This window comes from Fulmarus glacialis, unplaced genomic scaffold, assembly GCF_000690835.1.
Source record: "Fulmarus glacialis isolate BGI_N327 unplaced genomic scaffold, ASM69083v1 scaffold6741, whole genome shotgun sequence".
Lineage (NCBI taxonomy): Eukaryota > Metazoa > Chordata > Aves > Procellariiformes > Procellariidae > Fulmarus > Fulmarus glacialis.
In genome coordinates, this window is record NW_009190803.1 from 16,568 (window position 1) to 29,218 (window position 12,651).

At 40.2% G+C, this 12,651-nt stretch overlaps 1 protein-coding gene across 1 annotated transcript; it reads left to right on the forward strand.

Moving 5' to 3' along the window:
* The first annotated feature begins 3,428 nt into the window (after positions 1 to 3,428).
* Positions 3,429 to 10,941, forward strand: RALB (v-ral simian leukemia viral oncogene homolog B). Its single transcript, XM_009586430.1, has 4 exons — positions 3,429 to 3,586; positions 4,744 to 4,952; positions 7,833 to 8,010; positions 10,157 to 10,941. The coding sequence occupies exons 1-4, from the start codon at positions 3,473 to 3,475 to the stop codon at positions 10,274 to 10,276; spliced, it is 621 nt and encodes a 206-aa protein (XP_009584725.1). The 5' UTR covers positions 3,429 to 3,472; the 3' UTR covers positions 10,277 to 10,941.
* The last annotated feature ends 1,710 nt before the right edge of the window (positions 10,942 to 12,651 follow it).

Consider the following 12,651-nt stretch of genomic DNA (forward strand, 5'->3'; position numbering starts at 1 on the left):
CCTTCCCCCCCCCCCGCTCCCCCGGCATGGGGAGGGGCATGGGGGGGCTGAAAAGAGAAACCAAAAGTTTCCCCCGTGCAAGCACCACCCAGCAACAACCAAAGCATCAATGGGCCATCAATGCTTCTCTCATACCAAACCCAAAACACAGCACACCCCCCAAGCTACTGGGAAGAAAGTTAACTCTGTCCCAGCTGGAACCAGGACACTTGTAAACACTGATACTTCTGCACTGATACTGCCTGTGTCAATCCTGTGCCACACTGCTTCAGCCTTGCCTTGTTCTGTATTGCCTGGCTATTCTGGGGCTGGAATGGGCCGTGCTCCCTCTGTCGCCACCAAAGAGATGCCGTGCGTGAAGCTTCTGAGATTCACTGAGGGCATACAACGCAGGTGTTGTGTTGTGAGCAGATTCCAGCATTCAGAGGGTTCATGTAGTGTTGATATTCTAGAAGATTCAAGTGGCGCTTGTAACAGTTCTGCGGGGAAAGTCAAGTACTTTGGCCATTAAGAGCTGGGCTAGCTTTAGATGCAATCAAACTGTAAATTTGTATGCTATTAGATGGGTTTTGTTTAATAGTATAATTTGGTTACAAGGCAGGTAATACTGTGTATGAAGGCTGACCTTGCAGTTTCTACTGACCGGTGTTGAGGTGGGATGGAGGAGGAAGGATTTAAATATTCTCTCCACTTACCTCTATGATGAGCGTGTACTGAATAAAGGTGGTCAGTATTTTACCTAGAACGCAGCTATTCCTTTAATATGACCAGGTAAAGATGTGGTATCTGTATTGACAGGAGGGAGAAGGTTGCTATCTTCTCTTTTGGCTGTTAGTAAATAATCTTTTTATTGCAGTTGCATTGCACAGTGGACTTAGAGCAGCTTAATAGGCAGCAGCACTAAGCTTGTGTTGCCAGAAAAATGTTTAACTTGAAAGCTTTTTATTAGATAACACAGCAGTTACAACAACCTTAGGATGCTTGTTAAAAGAATACTCAAAAGTTAAAACTAGTCACAATAACACTGAAAAGTTGCTAAAGGTCACTTGGCTTCTCCAGAAAGCAGCTTATCTACTACTGTCAAAGCCGTACTACTCTTGAATTAGGACAAAATAAACTTCCCTACAACTTATGAAGAGCAAGCTGTGTTATTATTGGAACATTTGAAGTCCCCAAACTATCTCATTGTGTAGTCAACCTGTAGCTCTTATGCCTTGGGTGTCTATGTCCAAGCAAGCTGAACTCTAGTTTATCATCTGTAGAACATGTGGACCATAAGCAAAGAAAGCCTTTCAGCAACAACTTCTGGAGTTCAGATGCTACCTGTTGTGTTTTCTCCCAGTTTTTCCATACTCCCCTGGCAGGGAGCTCCGTTCTCTTCCACTCTTGCCTCTCTGGTGACTAAGAACTAAAAAGCTTGCAATCCTCTTCTCGTTTGGAATCTCTGGGGTAATGGCTGAATTCACTGTGCCCAACATAAATATGTGTTTGTGGTGTACAGGGAGAATCTCTGAAAAGTAGGAGTTATCACATCCCATTTCTGTACTAAGAAGTGGATGAGGGAGCTGATGTATGATATAATATAGAAGATTACCAGAGGAAAATACCTGTCTTCACTTACCAGTGTTTATCTCAGAATGAATGCTTAAAGATGATTAATTTGCATGACTGTACCAAATGTGTGTGGCAAACAGGTGTGAGTAAAATACTCCGCATGGAAAAATACTACTGCTCAGATGTTTGAAAGTGCTGTCCTGAGGGCGCTTCTTGATTGTTGGCATGTTCTTGTATGCACTAGTCAATGAGAACTTAGTTTGACTTATTGCTTTTCAGAACATCCAGTCATGACAAGGGGGAAAAATCTTCACAATCAGTGTAGCCCAGGGCAGGTTGCCCAGACTGGTCATGCAATTATCAACCTCAAAATGCAGGGCACATAAACCGGATTGCTTGGAGCAAACTGCTTTAAGGGAGAGGTTTGAACCGGACAACATCCAAAGATCCTTTCTAGGCTAAATAATCCTATGGTGTGTTTGTAGGTTGACAATCTCTTAGTCCCTAGTTAATTTTGTTTAGGGCAGCTAGTTATCCTGAAGGTTTTTCCAATATAGTGCTCTGTAACTTCTACTGTAGGCCTTATATTTCCATCCAGTAGAACTTGATGGTGTGGCAGTTCCAGTATCTTTCTGGAGTAATCATGTCCAGGCAAATTTGAGACTCCTGATAGGCCTGTTGCTTCTGGCATAATGGGCACTGCTGTACATCAAGGCTGTTACAGCCACTTTCCATAGCGGTGTTTCCTGAATGGCCTGCTGTTCTCCTTACAGCACTCTGCCGGCATATGAACAGCTGGGGCCCTTAGCTGTCCTGCTGCGAGGACACAAGTGTCGCTATCCTTGCATCTCCCTTTAGCTATCATGTGTCTGGAATACACATCTAGTTTTTTTCTGTGTGGGAATCCTGACTGGTGACACATCTCTTTGTATCGGTTACTTCTGCTTTGACCCCAACGTGCTGTTCTTAGAGCTGTGCTAACCAGAGTGTTGCAGCTGATGCTTGTGTTTCTGTCACAACTACTGTGTCCAGCTACTCTTAAAAAAGCAGTATCATTTTTAAGAGGTCTCCAGCAATTAATTACTCAGTTTGCATGACACAAACAAAGGCTTGTTAATTAGTACTTGTTTATTGAAGCTCACTCTTTTGTGGCTTTGTAACATCAGGAGAAGAATAGGAACTGAGAATTTCTTGCAGTAAAGCAGGATTTTGTTTGGTTTTTTTTTCCAAAAGCAAATAGATTTGCAGCATCAAAAGGCAGGAAGAGTATAAAATAAATGCTAATGCCATGTCATAAGACTTTCTGCTGGAAGGTTTTGCAACTTGTTCCTCCCAGAATTTACTGTGTAGCTCTGCTTTTTTCTTGGCCTATGTAGAGAAGAGATTAAAAGTCATCTTTCTAAGCAGATCTAAGGTATAGCTGTGCTTCCAGATTGAAACTAAGCTGCATCAACATTAAAGACATTTTAGAAAAGTGTGAAGCCTTATAACAAGAACAATAAAAACCACTTAATTTCGTGTTGTTTGAGAAAGTAGATTTTTTTCTTTGGAAACTGCTCTAGATAGCAGTCATGTGGGATGGGCTTACAAAGAAGAACAGCTTGTTCAGCTAGTAGCTGCTTTGAGAAACCTTTGGCACTGTTACTAATGGTACTGTTGTCACAAATAGAACGTATTTGTTCTAATACCTCGTTCCTACTCATACTTTAGACATCAGTGACACGGTTTGCTTGCCAGTGCATTGAAATGGCCCATTCTTCAGGCTTGCTGGGCAGCGTTTTAATGTGGTCTTTCAGTGCTAGTGAGATGCTTTACCTACATGATACCATGATGTCACCAATGTCATGGATGGTGATTGTGTTTCTTCCTCTGCAGATCTGATTGGTTACCTGGCACTTCATCTGTGGCAAGCAGGACAATGGCTGCCAGCAAGAGCAAGAACCAGAGTTCCTTGGCCCTCCATAAAGTAATTATGGTTGGCAGTGGAGGTGTGGGCAAATCTGCACTCACTCTTCAATTTATGTATGATGAGGTAAGTAATTTTTTGGTTCAGCTTCTCGAAAGCACCAATGGATACAGCTTACTAAATTTTTTTAGTGGGACAGGGGAACTAAATGTAAGTAGCAAAAGACTTGATGACCTGACTGGCAGGAGAAGAATGTAGGAATCTGGAAAGGGTGCCTTCTGGGAACATCTTTGGCTAAGGGTGACAAAATTAAAGCTTATTAGTGAAAGAACAGTCTTCAAAAGACATGCAAAATGTAAATGTGCTTCTCTGAGTGTACAGAGGCTGTTACCAGTTGGCATTGAACTTCAATTTTGTTGCAGTTTCTTTTTAGGCCAGTTAAGGTTGAAGTCAGAAGTAAGCATTCTAGCTCATTCTGAGCTGGATGGTGAAGTAGGCATGTTCATAGCATGAATTCTTCCATACTGGTTTACAGGAAGCTAGAGCAGACAATCCAGACCAGTATGTGAAGGAATACATGATCCTGTAGCTCAGAAGTTAGTATTTATCTATAGGCTGTCCACACATGCTATAGTGATGTGAATATCTGAACAGGTGGCATAGGCGTTAGTGAAGGACAGTCAGCTTAATCAGACTCATGGCACAGCCTTTTGTTGTACTTTGAGGCTGAGAGAAAGGAGGCGGAAAAGTAAGGAGCTTATGTAGGACGTGTGCTGTCAGCACAGAACTGCAAGTTGAACTGGCAGTGGCTTTGTGGGTCTGATCGATATTGAATGGACTAAAGTACGTGCCTGTGTAATTATGGAGCAGGTTTTCATGTTCAACAGCTGGATGCTGTCATCTACACCTATTGAAGCTTCAGATAGCTGTACCTGAAGTACACTCAAATGCTTTTTCTTGAAGTGGGAGATATAGATAATGCCACCAGGTTGCTGGTAGTTTATACTGTGTCTTTGTCCCTTAAATTGTGCTGAAATTGCTGAAGAGTGTTTCATGTAGCAAGACCGTTTCTCTTGACTAGGCAGATTGGCTCTTTGATGTATTAAGTGCTTAAATAATTTGCTTTTTATAGCAAAACTAAAGAGTGGTGGAACTTAGTAGCTGACTGAATTATGACAAGATTTTTGGGAATTTAAATGTCACTAAGTGAAAGAGAATGGATATATACAAATACTGAGACAATGTGACAGTAATTCTAAACACTAATCCCTGTCTTATTTCAGTTTGTAGAAGACTATGAACCTACCAAGGCTGACAGCTACAGAAAGAAAGTAGTTCTGGATGGTGAAGAAGTTCAGATAGACATTCTGGACACAGCAGGACAGGAGGATTATGCTGCTATCAGAGATAACTATTTCCGCAGTGGGGAAGGGTTTCTTCTAGTCTTCTCAATAACAGAGCATGAATCCTTTACAGCAACAGCAGAGTTTCGGTAAGTAGTTTCTCTCCCAGGCAGGGGGAAATACCTGGTTCCTATGTTGCTCTGGCAACTCTTCTTAGGATAAAGAGCTATAGCTTTTTTTATCTATTACCATTTGGTCAATAAAATGGCAACCCAACCATTTTGCTCTCAGTAACTGGTAAGTTAAACCACGGTATCCAGCCTCTGGCTCTAGTTGTCTTCATGCCTTCAACTTATGAGTACATTATGCCAGCAGCAACTTCAGGCAAGTAACAGATTCTTGGACTCCTAAAACATGCGTATTCAAGCCAATTTTCAGTCTTTGTGGATGTGAAGTTTAATTATCTTAGAGCAGTTCTTCTGGAATTAAGTCTGCCTTTTGGCCAGGTTTCAGACACTGTATTGCTTACTGCTAGAAGCAGGTGCTCTAAGGAAGGGAAGGATTAGCCTCCACTCTCAGGTATGGATTGGTGCCAAACAAGGGTTGGCAGCCAAGCAGTACTATTGTAGGCAGATGTATTCCTAGAAAGACACACAGTAGTAGTAAGTGCTTCCATTTTTGTTCTTGAGATTAGCAGTACTAATGTAAAAATCAGCACCAGACTGTGCACAGAAACTGCTTGTGTAGTGTAAAAAAAAAAACCAAACCAAAACAAAAAAAACAAAACAAAAAAACCCCAAAAAACCCCAAAAAACCCAAGAAAACACCAAGGGGTTTAATCTATTGTTCTGGTCTCAGAACTCATGTAGCCAGGTTCTTCAGGGCAAGTGTTCTAACTCTTATTTGATAATAGCTGTTGCCTCAGTGTAGAAGGTAATCCAGAGATTCCCTAGGACAACTGTACAACTTGAAGTAAAACTTGCCAAAACCTAGGGAAACTGTTAGAAGTTACTTATGTTTGCCAGAATAAAAGCTCTTTATCAGTCTGGCTTATGTTCACTTTGCTTCATTGGTACGAGGTTAACAGATACTAATTGGTAATGCAAGTGCTAGTACTAAGATAGACACCTATTTCTAGGGTTTTCTTAAAGCTGTGGCAAACTCCCCTTGTACTCTAGGACTTTGGTCGAGGTTCTTAATGTGTTACACTGTTCCAAGAGTAGTAGGAGACTGCACAATTTTCTAAGAGGTATTAAAAAATATTGTTCCTTTGTCACATAATACTTCTCTGACTTTGCTAGACTTCAGAAGGCTGACAGTTGTGGGGCACACAAGTGGAGCTGTTCTGCTCAGCTTGCTCTAACTGGAGCACTTAAAGGAGCTAAACAGCTGAACTGTTGTAGGACTGCAAAACTGAGTACTTCTACTGTTCCTAGTAGAAGATGGAGGAAAAAGTCAGATACCATTCAAAAAACAGGAAGAAAATGAGACACTTGGAAGTACCCAGCCTGGGTTTTGGCTTGTGTGCTTAAGTGACATATAAGGTTAAACCCAAGGCTTAAGGCTTTGGATGAAAAGGAGTAGGAGTGTTTATCTTGGCAGTTTAGGTTTTTTGTCAGACTTCTGTAACTAGCTTAACTGTGTGTTGGTTCAAGATTCCAGCACGACAAAACAATGAAAAAGCAATACTACCCTTAAAGACGAGCAAGAAGGACCTAAAAGCTTTGAGATGGAGAATCTCCTACTTTTCAATAGGTCAGAAGTGAACAAATAGTGAAATTAGTTAAATGTAGTATTTAGTTAGGCTGACATGTAAGAACCAGCTCCTTGGAAAACTCTTCCGAGGAAGGAGTGGGGAATGGGTAGTATGAGTCACCAGCATCACGGGATAAACTACAGATTGCTGTTATTGATCCTGTAACTTCCAGAATTCTTAAACTATGAAAAAATTGAATACTGAATGAACTTATCTTTAAACCCTGGCTCTCCTGCTGATGCTATGCATTCAGTGTTTGCTTTAAGTGCCTCTGTAATCTGAAAATGTGTGAAGGTACAGTTGAATGCAACAGCAGAATGTCTGCTTCAGTGTTAACGCTATTTTAGATTTTCATGTACTCTACATTCAGTTATTTTGTGGATGGAAAGTGCAAGCATCTGAAGTAATGTGGTAACTCAGTGGGATGAGAGGTTGTAGCACCATGCTCATGCCTAGTTTGGCTCTTGTTCATAACAAAATGAAGCAATCTAAAAATAATTGTAGACTGGTACAGTTCTTCCAGAGTCCTAGATGGACAGCAGCATGTGTCAGTCTGGTTCCAGTCCATGTTTTACTCCAATAATAGCACAGACTTTGAGATTGACCTGCAGCATCTCTCCGACTCCTTTCCCAGATGCTGATAGGTCCTTTTAGAATGACAAAGGATAGCTAGGTTAATGCTGATGGTCCAAATATTTTCTGGAGTCTTTGAAGGAGGAAGGTGGCTAACATTTTAGTTCAGCAGTATTTAGTAACTCTCTCCTTTGTGTAGAGTTTAGTAGCCATTAATAACGATCTCTGCCAGCTACTTATGCTGTTCCCAACCTACTGCCTTGCCAAAGCCTTGATGTTGCCCAGACCTACATTGATGTGGGATGTAGATTGGAAATTGAAGATGGTGACTGAATGTCAAGGTGAAACTTGGCAAATGTGGCACTTCTACTTTTTTCCTTATTCAGATGTGAACTCCTTGTTGTGAGTTGCTCTTCTGCCATACAGTTCTTTATTAGAGCCTGGATAGTAAACTTACTAACTAAATGGTAAAACTGCCTTCCTGGAAGAGTGAGGTTTTTATTAGTGTAAAGCCCATAGCATTAGTATGTTAAACTTGGAATAATTTTAAAGTGTGTGTTCAACTGTTGGGAAATGTACTGTTAAGTACTGTTGTAAACACTAGTAATGTGCAGACTACTTGATCCACTCCTGATAAGGGTGGGGTTTTTGTTGCTATTACTAACACAGATGTTTTTATTTTGAATACCTGATGCATTAGGGAACAGATCCTGCGTGTGAAGGCTGAAGAGGATAAAATCCCTTTACTGGTAGTGGGAAACAAATCTGACTTGGAAGAGCGCAGACAAGTGCCTGTAGAAGAGGCTAGAAGTAAGGCAGAGGAGTGGGGCGTGCAGTACGTAGAAACCTCTGCCAAAACTAGAGCGAATGTAGATAAGGTAAGACAAATGACATCTGCTCAATTAGATCATTACTACTTGTTTGGTAGCTGAGTGACTAATTCTTGACTCTTAATGGGACAAATCCACAGTTGGGCTTCTGAAAGCCTAGGTTATCAAAAATAAATGAACTTACTGGAATCTGTACACTTAAGCAAATACCTAGCTTAGAGGAGCTGGAGACTCGGTACAAGTTAATGCTATTGTCTTGTTTTAACTGTTTGTACATGAATAGTTTTCCATAGTACATTGGGTATGGGGTTTTAAGGATTCCCTGAAGTATGTTATTTTGTTTATAGGCTGTGTGCTGTTGTTATAACAGCAATAAATAGCAAGCTATAGACACTTATAAATTGATCCCCCTTCCCTACAAAGCTACATATGGTGTGGCTGATGTTAAAGATTTCATTTTTGTTTTCTGCCAAGACTGCTTTGACTTGTGAGAAGAACTCTTCTTGCTGCGTCCCTGTCCCATTTTGCCTTGTCCATGCTGGTCTAGGACAGTCATTCTCAGCATGTTTCTGTTGCTGGCTTCTTGCATCAACAGTGGTGGTAATGGGTTATTCTGGAAGAGAGATGAGTTATGACTATGGAGTGTTTGCCCAGTAGGGAAAAATCAGTTTCAAGCTTCATTCTGCGTGTCGTGGGCGTTTCTTGAAGAAGAGGGTGCCTTTTTACTTCACCAATCCACAGAAGGTGGTCTGAAATTACTGTTGGTCCCCCTAAGGACTCCAAAGGTGTGGCTTGGTAATTTGCATTTGTTTAAAGATTACAAATTGTAAGCAGTTTTTTCTTTGGAAAAAGAACACTTGTAGCTAGTTGTACTCCAAGTTCTTGTAAACACCTTTCTGTTCTTCTAGTCTCTATTAGTTTACTAATGAAAATGCTGTTTGTGCGTAAGTTACCTAGTAGGAACTCTTTCTCTCATTCTTGGTTAAAACAGTGTATATGAAACTCTTCACTTGAGACCTTTTGGTTATAAAGGACGTAATTTACGTAATTTAAATTTGGTAAAGAAACATTCTGACTTGCAGAATGTTACTAGAAAGTCAAACTGTCAGATGTATAAACTGGGAGATGTAGTAAAACATGAATACCTTGCTTTTGCCTATGAGCTGTCTCATGTGACTAGCAAATGCCTAGTCTGTTTTATACTTAGACTAGCTTTTTGATCAGTTGGGATTAACAGCAATGTAGCTGTGTCTGGAGTGTACTAACATGGTGTTCTAGACTTGCTCTCGTAGGTCTTCTCTAGCTAGCTCATGTGACATACTGGTTATCCTCTATATAAGCACTGTTCTGTGTATGTTAAGACAAGTTATCAGCCATTGTGGTGGTTGTGTGTTGACACTAGCAGAATGAAAAAACCTAACCTTAATAAGAGGTTTTTGAATGATAAACTATTCTATTTCTGATCAGTAGTGTGGTCCTGTTTCCAAGTATCAGAGACCTGTGTAGTTTCCCATTTAAAAAAAAAAAGCCTAACTCTACAGAGTGACATTAAGCTCTTGTTCTGTAATCCTAAAAATCATTTTTCCCAATAGTTCTCCACAGTAGAAACAGCTTTTGCATCTTAAGTGGTATATACCTAGACATCAGATGTACAGGGGTGAAATCAGCTAGAATTTTGGAGAAAACATCAGAGTAATGACTTTCTCTGAATCTTTTATAACATAGTCTGAGAATTTTCTGCACCTCACACTGTCACTTGAATGCTGCAGCTTTTTAATTATAAAACAGGCAGAATACTATCCAGCAGAAAGTGTTCTTGTTAACTACATGGAAAGGACTGGACTAAATGCTTTTTATAGTTAACAAGTGATTTGCCTGGAAGTGTTTGCTAGGCACAGACAAACGTTCTCATGAACTCCGAATGCTAGTTTTGTGCAAGACTGATACTCAATAAAAAGCTCTTAAAATGGGGCTGTTGAATGATTTGGTAGCCAGGTAAGATTGTCCTACTTCTTGCCACTGCTTGACGTGCTACATAATTCTGATGTTGTTTGTCACTGGGATCTATGTCTAGACTCACTTCTGCTGTATTAGGTACAGTGTGGTGCTACATCTTTATTTGCTGCTGAATGCAGTTTTTATCTGCTTTCTGGTCGCAGATCTTGTTTAATCTTTCTTTATTTTTCCCTCCTAGGTATTCTTTGATTTAATGAGAGAAATCAGAGCAAAGAAAATGTCAGAAAACAAAGACAAGAATGGCAAGAAAAGTGGCAAGAACAAGAAAAGCTTTAAAGAAAGATGTTGCTTACTGTGATGCTTGGGAACTGTAAATATCTATCTACAGGTGGCATGGATAAGATACCACTAAGGATATAGGGCTGGATTCATGAAAGGAAGTCTGTATTGACTCCCTTATCTTTTGCTTTGCATATCACACCTTCAAAATGTGAAAACAGAACTTTGAAACCATTTCTGGTATCCAACAAAACCTATGCCTACTTAAACTGAAATGGGCTCCGTCTTCCCAGTGTCTTTCAAAACTAGAAACAGTTTCAGAACTACAATCCTTCTGCTTGGTTATACAAAGTACTTTCATATTAACTTCCTAGTTTACTCTAATGTCTCTCTGAATATGTTTCTCTTGAACCTCTACTGGCCTTAACAAGCACAGCTGTTCAGGTTCAAACATTTTTTCCACTGTTGCTGCCTTCCTTGATGTTGCAAACTGCAGAAAAGCTAGATGACATCTGGTAAAGGGTTTGAGTCTCCATCTTCTGTTAGTTGTCACTGATATTTCTTACACTGAAATCTGCTGGCTTCCTCCCCACACTCCATGTAAGAAATAGCAACTGACACTTGAGAGTCAACTCAAAACAAACTTTCTTCCATGTTCTGTTTAGTCAATACAGCATTCATGAATCAAGCCTGTGGACTCAATTCAGACTTATTTAGGCAATGCAAAAATTGATATTTAAATACTGGCTAGATGCATTCCCCACTGGTCTGTCTTCTCATCCTTAAATTGGTGGTATGGGGTGAGAAAATGACTGTAAGCCTTTCTTCAAAAGGAATAATATTATCATCATCATCTCCTTGAAATGCTGTCCTGGGTTACTTCTATGTATTGTGGCTAGACTCAATTACACTCACTCTACATCATCATCCTTCTCACCCTGGTACTGGAATAGTGAAAATCGAAGTGTTGATTTCATCGGGTTTTTTTATATTGGAACACTTGTGATCATGTTGGAAAAGTGGGAACATCTGCATCTGTCTCTTGTCTTGCTGAAGATGAAAACTTTGAGTAAGGATGGGTCACATCACACAATCATGACTTGGAATAGGTGAGGCGTACATGCTACCTCTCAATGATTAGCTGGCTAGTGAGTTGTATGGTGTCAAAAAGCAAATGAAGTTAAGCAGTTGCCATGTCTGTTACTCACTGTTAATTTTATGTACTGTTTCTGATGCACAGCAACCTAGCACATGGAGATACATGCTGAGTTTTGCTGTCAGTTATGCCATGGTGGTCACATATTGATCAACAAAAACCAGCCTAGAAGTGGAAGAAAAGTCGGTACTTTGCAGCTGACTGAACTGAGCTTTCTGATGCAGTTTAAATTTAGTGCAGTTGCCAAAAAATACTTCTGTCACTGTTGTGGAAAGTAACTGTCTCTTCTGATTATGGAGTCTCTTAATGAATTATGGCTATCTTCTGTTTTGAAGGAGTAGAGAGACTTAAAGTAGAGACTGTATCTTGCTTGTTAACCAGATGCTTAAAACACACTTACTTGCTGAAAGGAATATGCTATGTGGCTGTTCAATGAAGCACACTGCAGCACTAAATTAACAAGCGAAGGAATAGCAAATACTGTTCAGTACTCAGTATTGTAACTTGAGGTTGAAAAACATTTTTTAACATGTACTAGATTGCTCTTGTGCATTCCACTGCTGAACTTTGAAAAAAGTAAGATGTGTTAGATGTCAGAACCTCTGTTGGTCTGAGGTTTCACAGGGACTTATCGTAAACTCATTGTCTTCCGTAACTAGTTCAACTTGTCAGGCAACTCATTGGATTGGGGAAACTGTACTGAATAAAAGGTGCTGTAATCTTCATTCTTGTCAAGGTAAATTCCTTCTTTGTTAATGTTATGTATGCGCACAAAGAATGGTTCACCAATTCTGGAAATATTCATCTTTGAACAGTGTAATTAATTGGTGTTACAAAGCCAACTTGACAATACAGTTTTGAAGGAGAGGCTGGGAGCCTGCTGGCATACAGAACTTGTCATCTGAGCTGTATCACCTAGGTCTAAAGCCTAAGCACCTAATGGGGCACTTGGAGCTGTAACACTTTGCTAACAGTTTCCTCTTCAGCTTCCATGGATAAAGTCCATTTTTGAGTGCACATTAGGCATACAGCAAATGATTGTGTGCTTCTGGAGGAAGGCAACTCACTTAGGTTTGGTTTTAGTTGAGACCTAAAGGTTAAGTCCTTAATTAACCTAAAGGATAAACAACAATTGAGTTCACATTACAAGCTTATGTAGGTCAAGCCTCTCTGAGGTGGATTGTGAAATGTGTCTAACAAAACTGAATAAGCTTTCCTTGCTATATGAATAATGAACTCGGCAAAGCTCACAATGAGCAGCTCAGCTGTATTGGCTCAAGAGACTTGCATGCTTTGAC